Here is a 17,469-nt window from a genome sequence, read left to right as displayed (position 1 = left end):
TTCTAAGGTGAAGGATAAATTGCTGCATCTGGCCCCTCCCATATCCAAAAAAGAGGCACAACGCCTAGTTGGTCTTTTTGGATTTTGGCGACAACATATTCCTCATTTGGGTGTGCTACTCTGGCCCATTTACCGACTGACCAGAAAGGCTGCTAATTTTGAGTGGGGACCTGAACAAGAGGAGGCTCTGTGACAGGTCCAGGCTGCTGTGCAAGCTGCTCTGCCACTTGGGCCATATGATCCAGCAGATCCAATGGTGCTGGAAGTGTCAGTGGCAAATAGAGATGCTGTCTGGAGCCTTTGGCAGGCCCCTATAGGAGAATCACAATGCAGACCCTTAGGATTTTGGAGCAAAGCCTTACCATCTGCTGCAGATAACTACTCTCCTTTTGAGAAACAGCTTTTGGCCTGCTACTGGGCCTTAGTAGAGACTGAACGCTTAACCATGGGCCACCAAGTTACCATGAGACCTGAGTTGCCTATCATGAGTTGGGTGTTGTCTGACCCACCAAGCCATAAAGTTGGGCGTGCACAGCAGCACTCTATTGTAAAGTGGAAATGGTATATACGAGATAGAGCTAGAGCAGGTCCTGAAGGCACAAGTAAGTTACATGAAGAAGTGGCACAAATGCCCATGGTTTCCACTCCTGCTGCCACATTACCTTCTCTTTCCCAGACCAGAGCTATGGCCTCTTGGGGTGTTCCTTACAGTGAATTGACTGAGGAAGAGAAAACTCGGGCCTGGTTTACAGATGGTTCAGCACGATATGCAGGTACCACCCGAAAGTGGACAGTTGCAGCATTACAACCCCTTTCTGGGGTGTCCTTGAAGGACAGTAGTGAGGGGAAATCCTCCCAGTGGGCAGAACTTCGAGCAGTGCACCTGGTTGTTCATTTTGCTTGGAAGGAAAACTGGCCAGAGGTGCATTTGTATACTGACTCATGGGCTGTTGCTAATGGTTTGGCTGGATGGTCAGGGACTTGGAAAGACCATAATTGGAAAATTGGTGACAAAGAGGTCTGGGGAAGAAGTATGTGGATAGACCTTTCTGAGTGGGCTAAAAACATGAAGATATTTGTGTCCCATGTGAATGCACACCAGAGGGTGACTTCAGCAGAGGAAGATTTTAATAATCAAGTGGATAAGATGACCCGTTCTATGGATACCAGTCAGCCTCTTTCCCCAGCAACTCCTGTTATTGCCCAATGGGCTCATGAACAAAGTGGTCATGGTGGTAGGGATGGAGGTTATGCATGGGCTCAGCAACATGGACTTCCACTCACCAAGGCTGACCTGGCTACAGCCACTGCTGAGTGCCCAATCTGCCAGCAGCAGAGACCCACACTCAGACCCCGATATGGCACCATTCCCCGAGGTGACCAGCCAGCTACATGGTGGCAGGTTGATTACATTGGACCACTCCCTTCATGGAAGGGGCAGCGATTTGTTCTAACTGGAATAGACACATACTCTGGATATGGGTTTGCTTTCCCTACACGCAATGCTTCTGCCAAAACTACTATCCGTGGGCTTACAGAATGCCTTATCCATCGTCATGGTATTCCACATAGCATTGCTTCGGATCAAGGAACACACTTCACAGCAAATGAAGTGCGGGAACGGGCACATGCTCATGGAATTCTCTGGTCTTACCATGTTCCCCATCATCCAGAAGCTGCTGGATTGATAGAACGGTGGAATGGCCTTTTGAAAACTCAATTACGGTGCCAACTAGGTGGCAAAAACTTGAAAGGCTGGGGTAATGTTCTCCAGGAAGCTGTGTATGCTCTGAATCAGCGTCCACTGTATGGTGCTGTTTCTCCCATAGCCAGGATCCATGGGTACAGGAACCAAGGGGTGGAAATGGGTGTGGTGCCACTCACTATTACTCCTAGTGATCCACTAGGAAAATTTTTGCTTCCTGTCCCTGCTACCCTGAGTTCTGCTGGTCTACAGGTTTTAGTTCCAAAACGGGGTGTGCTTTCTCCAGGAGAAACAACAGTGATACCACTGAACTGGAAGTTAAGATTGCCACCTGGCCACTTTGGGCTACTTATGCCTCTGGATCAACACACCAAGAAGGGGATTACATTATTGTCTGGGGTAATTGACCCTGACTATCAGAAGGAAGTAGGACTGCAACTACATAATGGAGGTAAAGAAGAGTTTTCTTGGAATATAGGAGATCCCCTGGGGCGTCTATTAGTACTACTATGCCCTGTGATTAAAATCAATGGAACACTGTAACAACACAATCCAGGCAGGACCACTAATGGCTCTGAGACTTCAGGAATGAAGGTTTGGGTCACCCCACCAGGCAAAGAACCACGGCCAGCTGAAGTGCTTGCTGAGGGGAAAGGGAACATGGAATGGGTAGTGGAAGAAGGTAGTGATAAATATGAACTTCGACCACGTGATCAGTTACAGAAACGAGGACTGTAATGCTGTTTTGTTTGTGTTATACTATTTAAGTTGTAAGACATCAAGTTTAAGAATGAATGTTGCCCAAGGATTTGCACGCTATTCTGGAGAGATTTAATGTGTTTCCAGTTATATGCAGGACAGTTGAGTATTGTCAGGTAAAAGAAAAAATGTGTGCTTATTTGTTTTCATTTGGAAATTAAGTATGGTCTAAGGTGATATATATATATATGTGCCAAGTTGACAAGGGGTGGACTGTCATGGTTAGGGACAGGTGTCAACTTGGCCAAGTTGTGGTACCTGTTCATCTGATTGGGCAAGCGCTGGCCTGTCTGTTGCAATGAGGACATTTCATAGGATTAGGTCATGATCATGTCAGCTACATCCACAGCTGATTCCATTTGTAATCAGCCAAAGGGGAGTGTCTTCTGCAATTAGTGATGCTAAATCCAATCATGGGAAGCCTTTTAAGGAGGACTCAGAGGAGACAGGTTCCATTCCTGCTTTGGTTGGTGAGCCTCTCCTGTGGAGTTCATCCAGGCCATCCATTGGAGTCATCGGCTTCGCAGCCTGCCCTGTGGATTTTGGACTCTGCATTCCTACAGTCACGTGAGACACTTTCATAAATTTTATATTTGCAAGTGTTCCCTGTTGATTCTGTTTCTCTAGAGAACCCTAACTAATACAGTGCATATCAATCAACCATGATCCCTTTACTCATCCAGTTTGCTCACCTTGAGTTTAACAGACAGTCTTTGATTTTAGGCTTACTACCGCTTTATGCAATCATTATTTTCTCTTTTATCTGTTTTTTTATTAATTTTGCTGGCATGCTTGGACAAATTTCTCGATTCCCCTTTGCTCCCTTGTAAATTTCAGTTATTTCTGCCTTTCGGTTTCGTACTCGAATGTATCATATTTTATATGTTTTGACAAAAAAAAAAAGTTATAACCAACCCCAATATGCTCCTTTTATTGCCCTCCCCCTGCTAACTGCACTTTCTAAACTCCCAGGTTTTATTGAGAGTTCGTATTTTTTGCTTCTAAGTTCTTGTGATACTTTTCCTTACAGTGAGTCTCTTCTATTTCAAGAATCCTTACTTTAGCATTATACAAGCATTAAAAAATCACACCTTTGAAAATTTAAATTCCAAAGGAAATATTACTAATGGAATGGTAAGTGAAAAATAAAATATAAAAGCTACACAGGGAATAATAGCACATTGTGAACCTGATCAAAATCACTGAATTGTATACCCGAAAGTGCTTATAAAAGGGAAGTTTGAGTTGTATATGCATTACAACAATAAAAATAAAAAATAAAAAATAAAAAAAGGATATATACAGAGCACTGGAATAAAAAGGCATTACAACTCCTTCTTTACTTTCTTCTGGACACGCTTTGGCATTCACCATCCCAGCAAAGCTCTGCTCGCGTTCTCAGCGAAGCCCACGGGGGCTTCTCCACAGCACCGAGAACCCACATGAGCGCTCAGTGCACCCCCGGCCTGGGGGGGCTGTCTTTAGTCAGGGTGTCCAGTCCCCTAAGCTCTGTGGGGCCAACACAGACACTTTCCCGGTCCTCCACATGTGCCACGGCGAGGAACTCGATACTCCGGGAGCTCAAATCCTTTCCTAACTATAAAATTGGTTCTAGCTTTTATTTTTCAGAAGAGAGAGTGAAGAAGGCACACTCACCACTTTGTCGGGAGTGTTGAGATACAGGTCCACAATATAGCCGACGCGCTGCCGCAGCATGTGGGCATCATCGTCTGGGTACATGAGCCGCATGAACTCAGGGTTCTCCAGGGTTTCCAGAGTCAACTGGCAAATGGAAGCCTGATTCTCTTTGGCAGCAACATGCATGACGTTGTACCTACAGCCTTCCTGAGGGAAAATGACATGTTTGGAGTGTTATTTTCACTAGACGCAGCAGTCTGTACAGTGTCACAATGACAACAACGCTAACAGCGGGCTTACGTGTACAACGGTCGGGTTGTCCCCTGAACCTATGAGGTACCGGGGGTTACTCCAGATAAGATCGGAAAAGGTATCATCTTCTCCCTTCTCCACGGCTTTTCGAAGTTTGGCAGTGAGATCCTGCGTACGAGGATTTTTATAACTGTTCGCTCGCTCTTTGTTTACTGTTTCTGGCTCAGATGAGTATAAACCATCTGTCATTAAGAGACAGAATTGAAGAATATTTAATTTCACAGACATTTCTCATCACTCATTATACGCTAGACACTGAGGGGATAAAAGGCTCTCCTGAGAGAAACCATCAACAGCCAGCACAAACAAGCCCTGTCCTGTCACAGTGGTGCAAACACACTGCTGTGAGCACCAAAGTCCAAGCGCCGTTGAACCGGACCAGAATCAGGGTTCAGCAGCTTTTATGACTGAAGACCCACTGGTGGGCTCTGAAACACAAGTGGGACTCCAGCAGCGGTGGGAAGGCTGCATGGCCAAGGGGACAGCATCCACAAACGCACATGGTCTGCAATGTAAACAGAGCTTTCTCTCAAGGCCGAAGCTCCAAAACAGTGCTTGTTGGATCAGTGACAACACCTGAGCATCTCTTACAGAGATCTTCTTCAATGGAATTTCCACAGTGAAAAAAGTGAGCTCTAACTAGGAGTTTGAAATCATTCTGGTTTCCATTCAGAGAAATCTGGAATCATTTCCATCCAGAATCATTCTGGTTCTCCTTCCAGACAAGGGCATAGATGGGACTCTCAACAGAAGGCCAGCTACCTGGAAGTTAAAGTCATAATCCCTCTGGAGCTTGAGCCAGCTTAGGCAAGCTAGGACCGTGGTTCACTGGGAAAGGGGTGAGTACTTAAGCCTGACCAAAGCTGAAATGCCAGGATCCTGAACACGGCTGACCACTGAGAGGCCTCTTCAAAACAAGACTCCTAGTTCTGGAGCAGGGAGGTGGAATGGGGGCAGGTTTCTGGTTGGAAGACTCTTCCATGTAAACATGACCTCTGCAGGATCTCCTCAGTATGGGAGCTGGGTCACTGTGCTGGAAGCAGGTATGGCTTCAGGAAAGGGGGGGGGGGAACAGCCTCAGTATCTACAGAGGATCCAACAAGCAGCAGGGAGGAAGGGAGAAAACTGGAAAACAGAGGAGTAATGGGGTCTTCATAGTGCAGACACTACTGCACAGCACAGGAGCTTCAGGGTCATAGATGAGCTTCCTGGCCAACTCAGTTCCCAAGTGCCCCAACCCCTAAAGTCCCTGATAATTTCCTCATCCTTCCTGCTCACCCACTCCTCAACCAGCCTGGCTATCCATTCTCCCGCAGACTACTCCTACATCCTGGGCCTCAGGTGCCCACCAGCTGGCGAACTGGACTTATCTCAAAGACAGAGAACACTATTAACACTATTATCAGAAAAGAAGGCACAAAATACTTTGGGTAAATTTGATGGTAATGCCAAGATGTAAACTACTATACAATTTACCTTTCACCCCACCATTGCTAAAGATTGGTGCTATTTTCACAGGAGAAAGTGGTAAAGAGATTTTGCTTGGAGAAGGGAAATAATCAGAATTTCCTCTAGCAAATTTCTCAGCATCTTCTCTGCTCGAAAAAGCTTTAAATCGAGATCCTTTGTTCATTTTGACAGCTTGCAAGGCTTCCTTTTTATCTTCATAAACATGAATCCTTTCTGAATGAAAAAAATAAGAGTAAACTTAATAATAACTAGGATCACAGCCACTTAACTCACTACTGAAGGCCCCTGGGTTTAATGATAAGTTTAACATTTCTTCTTATACTCTGATATCAGATTTTCATTCTTGGAAAAAATGAATTTAGCTAGTCAAAACACAAACAAAGCCAACCATGATAGCCTCAATTCTATTTTCTATCCTCAGAAATGTATAGCATGATCGATGGGTCAGTCATCATCTGCCTCCTTTACCAGACAGGTTTGAGTAGGTCACATTTATTAGATTAGCCAGGGGTTCTTCCTTAGCAGTCTCTCTGCTTTCTGCATTTTTAACATGGCATTAGCATGTAAATGTGTCCTTCATGTGACAAGATGGTAGTCTGGAACTTGCTGGAGTGAATGGAGTTACTGTTCTTCATCTGATATTATCACCCCTCATTACCTCTGGGCCTGCCACAGTTAACTGGACCATCATCTTGATTCTTGCATGATATAATCAAAAGTGAGCCAATCAACTCAAAGCTACTAGAGAAAGAAGAGATGACTAAGATTTATGGACAAGAACAAAAAAAAAAAAAAAGAAAACAGCTATCCCAGCTGAAATTCTCCAAAGATGGAGGAATCCACTCATCTAATCATTTTCATTTTCTTTGTTGGTTGTTTTTAAACATAAGTGTTCACCTAATGCAAATCAAAATCACAATGACACCGTTTTCATACCCCCTAGGAAGGCTACACTTTAAAAAAAGGAAAATAAGCACTAGAAATGATTTGGAAAAATAGGAACCCTCATAGCACTGTCGGTGGGAATCTAAAATGGTGCAGCTGCAGTAAAAAATGGTTTGGTGGTTTCTCAGAAAATTAAGGACAGAATTATGATGAACTTGCAATCCTACTCCTTGGTCTACATCCAAAACAACTGAAAGCAGGGACTTGAACTGATATTTGCACAAGGATGTTTATGGCAGCATTATTCACAGTTACCAAACCAAGTGCCCAAAGGAACAATGGATAGACAAAACATGGTATGTATACAGAATTCCGCATAGCCATAAAAAGCAATGAGGTTCTGATACATGTGACAAAATGGATGAAATTTAAGACATCATGCTGAGTGAAATAAGCCAGACACAAAATGACAAATATTTTATGATCTCACTGGTGTGAAATAATTATAATAGGCAAATTCATAGAATCAGAAATTAGAATGTTGAGGCTAGAGCAGGGACAGGGGAGTTAATGCTCAACTGGCACAGAGTTTCTGTTTAGGGTGACAGAAAAATGTTGGTAATGGATGATGGCAAAGACAGCACGACACTGTGAATTTTTTCTTTTTTAAGCATGGGCAGGCTCCGGGAATCGAACCCGGGTTTCCAGCTCGGCAGGTAAGAATTCTTGCCACTGAGTCACCGTTGCATCACTCTGTGAATGTTTTTAACACAACTACATCGTATACTTGAAAGTGGATAAAATGACTAACATATATCACCAGCACAGAAGTGTACTACACAGAGAATGAACCCTAATGTAAATGATGGACTTCAGTTAATAATACATTAATACTGTTTCATCAATTGTAACAAAGGTATCACACTAATACAAAATGTTAGTAATAAGGAAACTGGGTGTGTATGAAGGAACGGGGGGTTATGGGAATTCTATAAATTTTTTTTTGCAAACCAAGTACTCTAAAAAAAAACCTTTTTTTAAGCAGTGCACACACAGGCAAAAGTGTCCTCTAAACACACACATGGAATACAAGATGCAATGGACTCATGACAGAGAAGTACAAAGAAGAAAACACAAATCTCTTGTTCCCGTTTGTAGTGTATTCTTCCAGGCATTTTCCTGTACACACGTGGGTATTTTAAAACAAGACTAAGATTCATCTGCATACGCAGCCTTGTACCCTACTTAAAATATTAACATTGAGTCTTTTTTTCTTTTGCTTCATCTGAACCACATATTAAATGCCCCTCATAAAGTACCACTGAAAAACGAAATGTAAAAGTACAAATGTACCTACTGCAGTGTTTAATATATCTGGCCTGTGTACAAAAACCATCAAGATGTTAAATAACGAGTTTTTAAGAAGACTATAGAAAAATCAAAAGAACATGGGATGACAGCCACTTCGATGGGACTCCCAGCCCTTCCCACTGTGGGGATCAGAGTGTCCAAGGGCTCCGCTGCACAGCAAACAGCAGAACGCATTTACGCGCTCTCGTAGGATGTGCTGGGCTGTCCTAGTGACAAAACTAGATAGATATATACACTATTTCTGCTTATACGTGTGTATCTATACATATAACGTGTGTAGCTTATATAGTGCTGACACCAGGAATGGAAAAACGACTAAAAAGAACCTAGATTTTGGGGGTGCATGGGGTAGAATTCTCACATGCCACGTGGGAGACCTGAGTTTGATTTCTGGCCCATGCACTTCCCCCAAAATACAAACAAACAATTCAACAAATGGTGTTGCAATAATGGGATACTCACATGGAAAAAGAACGAAAAGTGAACCCACCATACAGCATAATAAAAAAAAAAATGAACCAAGATTTTGTGAGTGTGAGCAAGGTCTTGTGTCTCGTGACTCTAAGTCTTGTGTCTCGTGGTTGGCTCTAAAGTCAAATGCCATTGTGTGCGATTTTTTATAACGAGCAATTTTTATAACAAAGATTACAAATAAATAAAAATTCCATCATGACCACTCATGAGTGTCATTAAGTCTATTTTTAAAAATTCTTATGGCTGAATAGTATTCCATTTTATTCATGGTTCAATAATATTTTTAAGCAATATCCTTTTCTTGGGTAATAAGGATTTTTACAAATTTTCATTATCACAAATCACATCACAGTAAGCATGCTTGTATATAAATCTTTGTTCACCTGTCCGAAGACCTTCTAAGGTTAAAATTTCTAGCAATGGAATTGCTTGGTCAAAGGGCATGTAGTTTCTTACATTTACATAATGCCCCAAGTGTGTTAATTTACACTCTTAAAAAGAGTGACAGTGTGCAATTCTTGACATCCTATTAACATGCATTTGCATTACTTTTTTCCAATACTATTTAAGTCCTGTTTAAAACTGTAATTATTTGAAGTTGAAAATAATAATTTCTATTCAGGTGTTTAAGTGATATTGAATCACAATTAAAATTCCTAAAAATGGCACAAAATCAATAAATATACACCAAAGACTGCAATTTTCTTAGAAATGAGCCTGGTTCTATACAAAAATGCTAAGCATGGTTAATCTGGGGTGATGTTATTGGGACTCCCCTGGTGGACAAGCAAATGTGCGTGCAGAAAACCCTTTACCGTGCCGTGCTGGAACGTCTTCATACACTGGGCACACACCGTAGTACAGAGGTGTCTCCTTAGAGGCGGTCCCCACTGCCTGGTGGGCACCGAGCTCGGCTGCAGCACTCAGGGGTGCAGAGCAGGTCTGGGGTGTGAAGGCATCCTCTTCGGGAGGATTCAAGCCCTCACTGTAACCAAATTCTTTGTCTTCAAAAAAACTGGCCTGCTCGGTTTGGCTCCTTACAGCAGATTTCAAAATCCTTTCTGTTTCCTGACCGAGTGCTGTAAAGTCTGCCACCTTCTGGCCAGAAGGCGACAAAGAAGTTAGTTTTGCGCTTTGTTCCAATAAAGCCTGAGCCAGTTTTTTTTCAAAAATGAACCTTGTGGTTGTTGTAATAGGTCCACATTTTAATCCAGCTCTGATGATTTCTTCTCGAAGGTCATCTGGACTTAGGAGTTTCAATCGAGCCAAGATGGCATCCATTCTCATTTCACCTACGTCCAAGAAAACATCATTCAATTCAATTGCTATGAGCATATCTTTTTAAATTAAAAAACAAGCAACAAGGGAAAAAAACCCAACAAGAAAAGAGTGGTTAAAAAAATTGTTTTCAAAGTCTCATTTTAATCTCATCTTTCTCCATATTCTTTGGAGTCTAATGAATTCTATGAGATCTATCATAAATTTTATGTCTGCATATCCGTAATACCCTAAAAAAAAAACTAAAATAAACGTTTTTCTGGTTCATCTGGATAAGAATCTTCTAATCTGAAACTATCACAAATCATCAGTTCATTATTATCTAAAGTAGACGAGAGTACTGGGGAAACAGGCACACTCACTTGTTGCCGTTTGAAGTATAATTTGGAATAAACCCTGTGGGAAGCAATCTGACAATATCAAAGTCCCAACTCTAGAGATTTATCCTACAGATGTATTTCACTTTATCCTATAAGTGAAAGAAAACCGTGCAAGGATTTTAAACAGAGGAGCCACTCAACTCCAACACCCATTTTGTTAATGCTAATAAAAATAATTAAGGTTTTGGGGGCATTTCATGGGCCTGCTCCTCTAAACAGTCTACATAAATTCAGTCATATAATATTCACAATAACCCCATGGTAAATATTACCATTTCGTCCCCATTTTACAGATGAAGAAATGAAAGTCCAAAGAGGCTAAGTAGCTTGCCCAAATTATAAATCTCACAAATAAATACGAGTCGGAGCCAGAGCTTTAATCAATGTATTTGGAGAAAGACTGGCTAATCAGTGGAGCACAGATTGAAGAGTGGCCGACCAGGCTCAGTGGGAGGCAGTAAGAAAGGTCAGGGCACAGACTATGGAGGAGAGGGACCAGACTGAATTAGAGATCTCAATGACGGACTGATAAGACTGAGGGACAAAGGGTCTGAGGAATGTAAAGAGCCTAGGGTAATACCTACACCTCCAGTTTCCATGACTGGGAAGTGCCTCTATCTGAGGCAGAGGACGAATGGAGGAATTCTTTGGTACCGTAGGAACAACTGAGTCTCAAGAAAGGTGAAAAGACAATTTAGTAGAGAAAGGACAGCCTTTTTCAAAAAATGATGCTGAACTACGTGATGATATTGTGAATTGCTGAGTGTATGTGTTGGGAATGTTTGTTTCTTGTAATTTTTTTTAGTTAATAAAAAACTAAAAAAAAAAAAAGTTAAATGTAGAGATGTAGTATGGCCTGGGAATCCCGCTATTCCGTATGTACCCAGAAAATCTGAAAACAGGGACGTGAAGAAACACCCACATACCCCATGTTCATAGCAGAATGACTCACAATCGCCAAAAGATGGAAACAACTCATATATCTATAAACCGATGAACGGATAAACAAAATGTGTAATGTACAATGAAATATTATTCACTTGTAATAGTAAACAGTATCAATTTTTCATCAATTTTTAATCAATTTTCATCAATAGTAACAAATGTCATTACTGTCCTGTAATTACGCGTTGAAGAATGTTTTGAAAACTATTGCTTTTTTATTTCTTTGCTTTGTATATATGTTATACTATACAATAAAAAGTTAAAAAAAAATGATGCTGAATACTCAGATAGCCTCAAGCAAAAAACAATGAACCTCAATCTAGACCTTACACCACATACAACAAAAAAAGTTAGAATGGAGACAGAGACAAAAACTATAAAACTCCTCAAAGAAATCACAGGAGAAAATCTTTCTGACTTTGATTTAGGCAAACGGCTCTCCTTATCACACCAGAAGCAACCGTCCATAAAACAAGCTAATAACAAGTCTTCATCAGAATTAAAGACTTTGGTTCTTCAAAAACACTATAAAGACAGTGAAAAGAAAAGCCACAGATGATGAGACAATATTTGCTACGCATACATCTGAGAAAGGACTCGGACTCAGAATATGTAAAGAACTCTCAAAACTGAAGTATGAGAAAACAAGAAACCCACTAAAAAGTGGGCAAAAGAACTGAACCAAACAATCTGCTAAAGAAAAAATGTGAATACAAGCAAGCCCTTGAGAGACCTCTGGGAGCTGCGGAATGAGGCAGACTGAATTCACCCCTGGCTTCTGGGACAAGACAGGGACTGGGAGGGAACGAGCAGGATTGCGGTCCCAGAGAGGTGAGTGATCCCAGAGGGTCTTCAGTGTTTCTCTGGGAGGAGAGAGGCGGGGAGACAGGGATCAGGAGAACAGGGTGGGTCAGAGAGGCTGAGACCCTGCCCTGGGGGGATGGCGTGAACTAGAGACAGGAACTGTGAATCCAAGGGAACTGACCGTCCCTCTGCTCCAGCCTGCCCAGGTGCTAGCTGGGGAAAACGCGCCATGCCGCTGGGCAGCTGGCAGCACCTGGGGGGAACCTGGAAGCAGGCCTGGGCATCCACTGTGAAAAGCTGCACCCTGGGAGCTGGGGGGCAGTCACCCAGCTGGGAGCTGCAAGTGGCCGTCCCACTGGGCGCTGTGGATTCATGGGGCACCACCATTCATTGGGTGCTGTGGACCCGAGGCTCCCTCAGACCCTGTGGTCGGTTGCCCTGTCCTGCTGCACACACCATCTTCCCAGATGACCACCGAAGTTGGGTGGGGAAGGATGAGCCTGAAGGACGAGGCGCCTCAGGAATGCCACCTTCTGGTAAGAAGGGGTGAGTGTAGTCTGGCAAATTTCTTATCTGCCTAGGGTTTTTAAAAATACATATCTTTTATCTATATATGTTATTAGTAGTTTTATTAATTTTTAACTTTCTGTGGGTAACAGTCTGATTCCCAATATATCTTAGGGTTTCTCCTTCTGAATTTTGGGTGTTCTATTGTTGAGGTGGATTTTTTTCCCATGTATATTTTATTTATTATTTATTTTTGAGGGTTGCATAGACCAGGAACTGAGACTGGGTCTCCCGTACAGCTGGCAGGCATTCTGCCACTGAACTACCGGTGAACACATGCCTAGATTTTAACAGACCACAAGTAGAACTGTATCTGTTCCATGAGATGTGGGACTTGGTGTAGCAGAGAATTACTGATAAACCAACTGCAAAAGGGAACCCTCAACACAAAGCCAAGTAAATACAAAATATAAGACAAGTAAAAGAAACCAATTTGTAAAATACCCCTATTAAGACGATCAAATATTCCAAACACAATAAAAAAAATCATAAAGCGCATGAAGATCCAAGCAGAAATAGACCAGCCAAACGACCAAATCAAAACACCGGGGCGGGGGGGGGGGAACACACAGAACATGGAATTACTCAAGGTTATCTATAAAGAAACAATAGATATCAGGAAGACGCTAGAAGGGCACAAAAAAGGATGCGAAACATTAAACAGAAAAATGACAGTTCACATGGAGATAAAAGATACAGTAAACCACATCAGAAATACACCACAGGGGGTGCAAGGATAGTTTAGTGGTAGACTTTTTGCATGCCATGCGGGAGAACCTGGGTTCGATTCTCAGCCCATGCACTCCAAAGGGGGAAAAAAAGGTTCCATAAAGGTAGGGCAAGGAAACAAGAACTGAAAAATTCTGACTTGTTAAACAAAACTTATGCTAGAGGTCTAGAATAAGCTGACCTGAATGTAAAAGAAGAGAGAACAAAGCCATGCAGCAAGAAAATCCTAGGTAAAGAAGTGAAAACAATCTCCAGAATGAACTAATTAAGGAAATCAAATACCTAGACCCCAGCAAAAAATCAGGAATCATACCAAGAAAAATGATGATATGGCCTAGTCAAAGGAACAAACCAACAATTCAAATGAGATACAGGAGTTGAAACAACTAATTCAGGATGTATGAACAGACAAGAAAAATCTCATAAAAAATCAAACCAACTAGTTGAGGGAGGATATAAAAAAGGCAATGGGGGAACAAAAAGAAAAATCGAAAGTCTGAAAAAAACAAAGAACTTATGGGAATGAAAGACACAGTAGAAGAGATGAAAAAACAACAACAACAACAATGGAAACCTATAACATTAGATGTGAAAAGGGGAAAGAAAAGATTAGTGAACTGGAGGACAGGACATCTGAAATTCGACAAGCAAGAGAAAATATATGGAAAAGAATGGAAAAATACGAGCAGGAACTCAGGGAACTGAATGACAACATGAAGTGCATGAATATACATGTTGTGGGTGTCCCAGAAGGAGAAGAGGAGGAAAAAGGAGGAGAAAGACTAATGGAGGAAACTACCACTGAAAAAATTTCCAACTCTTATTAAAGACTTAAAATTAAGATCCAAGAAATGCACTGTACTCCAAACAGAACAGATTCAAAACAGACACACTCCAAGACACTTACTAATTGGAATGTGAGATGTCAAAGACAAAGAGAATTTTGAAAGCAGCAAGAGAATAGCAATCCATCACATACCAGGGAAGCCAAAAAAAAAAAAAAGCTATGTGTAGGTTTCTGAGCAGAAAAACCATTGCAGGAGGAAGACAGTGTATTGATATATTTAAGATTCTAAAAGAGAAAAACTGCCAACAAAGAATTTTATAACCAGCAAAATTGTCCTTCAAAAATGAAGGGGAAATTAAAACACTTTCAGACAAAAAAAATCACTGAAAAAACCACAGCTAACATCATCCTCAATGGGGAAAGGAAAGATTGAAAGCCTTGCCCCTAAGATCAGGAACAAGAGAAGGATGTCCATGTCACCACTGTTATTCAATATTGTATTAGAAGTTCTACCCAGAGCAATTAGGCAAGAAAAAGAAATACAAGGCATCAAATTTGGAAAGGAAGAAGTAAAACTCTCACTGTTTGCAGATGATATGATACTGTATGTCAAAACACACCAAAAATCCACAGCAAAACTGCTAGAGCTAATAAATGAGTACAGCAAAGTGGCAGGTTACAACAACACTCAAAAATCTGTATTCTATACACTAGTAATGAGCAATCTGAGGGGGAAATCAAGAAAAAAATTCCATCTACAATTGCAATAAAAAAAATTCAGGAATAAATTTAATTTAGGATACAAAAGACAAAGAAGACTACAAGAAATTGCTAAAAGAAATCACCAAAGACCTAAATAAATGGAAGGGCATACCGTGTTCATGGATTAGAAGACTAAATATAGTTAAGATGTCAATTCTACCTAAATTTATTTATATACTCAATGCAATACCAATTAAAATCCCAAAAACAAACTTTGCAGAAACAGAAAAACAAATAACCAAATTTATTTGGAAGGGCAGGGTGCCCGGATTAGCTAAAAATATCTTGAGAAAGAAAAATGAAGTTGGAGGTCTCACATTACTGACTTTAAGGCATATTAAGCTACAGTGGTGAAAACAGCATGGTACTGGCATAAAGATAGATATACTGACCAATGGAATCGAACAGAATGTTCAGATACAGACTCTCATCTATGGACAACTGATTTTTGATAAAGTCATCCAGCCAACTGACGTGGGACAGAAAAGTCTATTCAATAAATGGTGCTTGGAGAACTGGATATACACATGCAAAAGAATGAAAGAGGATCTATACCTCACACCCTATACAAAAATTAACTCAAAATGGATCAAAGACCTAAACATTAGATCTAAGACCATAAAACTTTTAGAAGAAAATGAAGGGAAATGTCTTATAAAACTTGTAATAGGAGGTGGTTTCCTAGATCTGACACCCAAAACACAAGCATTGAAGAAAGAAATAGATAAATGGGAACTCCTCAAAATTAAATACTTTTGTGCACCAAAGAACTTTGTTGAGAAAGTAAAAAGGCAGCCAACACAATGGGAAACAATATTTGAAAACAATATATCAGATGAGGGTCTAGTCCCTAGAATTTATAAAGAGATTGTTCAACTCAATGACAAACAAACAGCCCAATTAAAAAATGGGCAAAAGACACGAACAGACACTTCTCAGAAGAGGAAGTTTGAATGGCTAAAAAGCACGTGAAGAGGTGCTCAACTTCCCAGGCTATTAGGGAAATGCAAATCAAAACCACAATGAGATAGCTCTCACATCCATCAGAATGGCCATTATCAAAAAATGACACGCGCTGGAGAGGATGTGGAGAAAGAGTCACACTTATGCACTGTGGGTGGGAATGTAAAATGGTACAACTGCCGCAGAAGGCAGTCTGGCGGTTCCTCAGGAAGGTAAGTATAGAATTGCCACATGATTCGGCAATACCACTGCTAGGATCTACTCAGGGGATATGAGGGCAAGGATACAAACGGACATTTGCACACCAATGTTTATAGCAGCATTATTTACAATTGCTAAGAGATGGAAACAGCCCAAATGTGCATCAACAGATGAGTGCATCAACAGATGAGTGGCTAAACAAGCTGTGGTATATACATATGATGTAAGACAGAATAAAGTCATAAAGCATGTAACAATGTGGATGGACCTTGAGGATGTTATGCTGAAGTGAGATTAGCCAGAAACAAAGGGACAAACATTGTATGGTCTAACTGATATAAACTAACATTAATAAGTGAACTTGGAGAATTTCAGTTAAGAAGAGAGGTTATCATAGATAGAAATAGGTTAGAGATTGGGTAATTGGAGCCTAGATAATGTACAAATTAAAAAATGTTTTTGCAAGAAGAAAGGAATGTCAATATTGCAGGGTGTTGAAAACAGATGTTCATTCATATTTAAAACTTCAACTTCTGTGTGAGACTAACGTGAGAATTGTTTATTTGGTATAAAATTTATATTATGCATTTTCTAATTTAACTTATAAGGACAGCTTATTTGAACAACATAAATACATGGAACCTTGAATACGGCATGACATTTTGTAGGTTTTTCCAGGTTAGCGTGATGCCCTGATAAATCCTGGAGTGATCTGAACAGTGAAAAAGAAGTACTTGCAAAGTCCTCCTGGGGGAATGGTAAGAAAGAGGGAAAATTCAACTTCCCCATTTAGAGAATTCCTGATATTCTTGCAAGCAGTGGGGACAACCAAATCATAGGCCAAGTCTTATGAAGCAAATCCCACAAAGGATAGGTTAAGCCTACTTAAAACTAGGTCTAAGAGTCACCCTCAGAGAACCTCTTTTGTTGCTCAGATGCAGCCCCTCTCAGCCAACATTGCAAGCGAACTCACTGCTCTTCCCCTCTCTACATGGAACATGACTCCCAGGGTTGTAAACCTCTCTGGCAACAGGGACAGAAATCCTAGAATGAGCTGGGACTCAGGATCAAGGGATTGAGAAAAATTTCTCAACCGAAAGGGGAAAGAGAGAAATGAGACAAAATAAAGTGTCAGTAGCTGAGAAATTTTAAACAGAGTTGAGAGGTTATCCTAGAGGTTATTCTTACGCATTATATAGATATCCCTTTTCAGTTTATGGTGTATTTTAGTGGCTAAAGGGAAGTACCTGAAACTGTAGAGCTGTTCTCCAGTAGCTTTGTTTCTTGAAGATGATTGTATAAAGATATAATATTTACAGTGTGACTGTGTGCTTGTGAAAACCTGCATCTGATGTTTCCTTTATCTAGAGTATGGACAGATGAATAAAAAATATGAATAATAATAATAATAAGGACTCATCTTAGACCCGAGGATACAA

At 40.9% G+C, this 17,469-nt stretch overlaps 1 protein-coding gene across 2 annotated transcripts in view; it reads right to left on the bottom strand.

The window, feature by feature from the left end:
• The window catches only part of ANKLE2 (ankyrin repeat and LEM domain containing 2), a 42,345-nt gene extending 32,394 nt beyond the window's left edge, over positions 1–9,951 (bottom strand). The window contains exons 1-4 of one of the 2 annotated variants that reach the window (XM_077159508.1): positions 9,430–9,951; positions 5,891–6,097; positions 4,403–4,596; positions 4,121–4,309 (exon numbers count right to left, since the gene is read on the bottom strand). In XM_077159508.1, the coding sequence (XP_077015623.1) occupies positions 4,121–4,309; positions 4,403–4,596; positions 5,891–6,097; positions 9,430–9,949 (1,110 nt within the window). In that variant the 5' untranslated portion in view covers positions 9,950–9,951. The remainder of the gene's footprint in view (positions 1–4,120; positions 4,310–4,402; positions 4,597–5,890; positions 6,098–9,429) is intronic. The other variant, XM_077159507.1, reaches the window with a different exon arrangement.
• Positions 9,952–17,469: the final 7,518 nt, after the last annotated feature.

The sequence above is a fragment of the Tamandua tetradactyla genome, chromosome 5 (genome assembly GCF_023851605.1).
Source record: "Tamandua tetradactyla isolate mTamTet1 chromosome 5, mTamTet1.pri, whole genome shotgun sequence".
Lineage (NCBI taxonomy): Eukaryota > Metazoa > Chordata > Mammalia > Pilosa > Myrmecophagidae > Tamandua > Tamandua tetradactyla.
The sequence above is the reverse complement of the archived record's forward strand: the minus strand, read 5'-3'. Positions and strand labels throughout refer to the sequence as shown.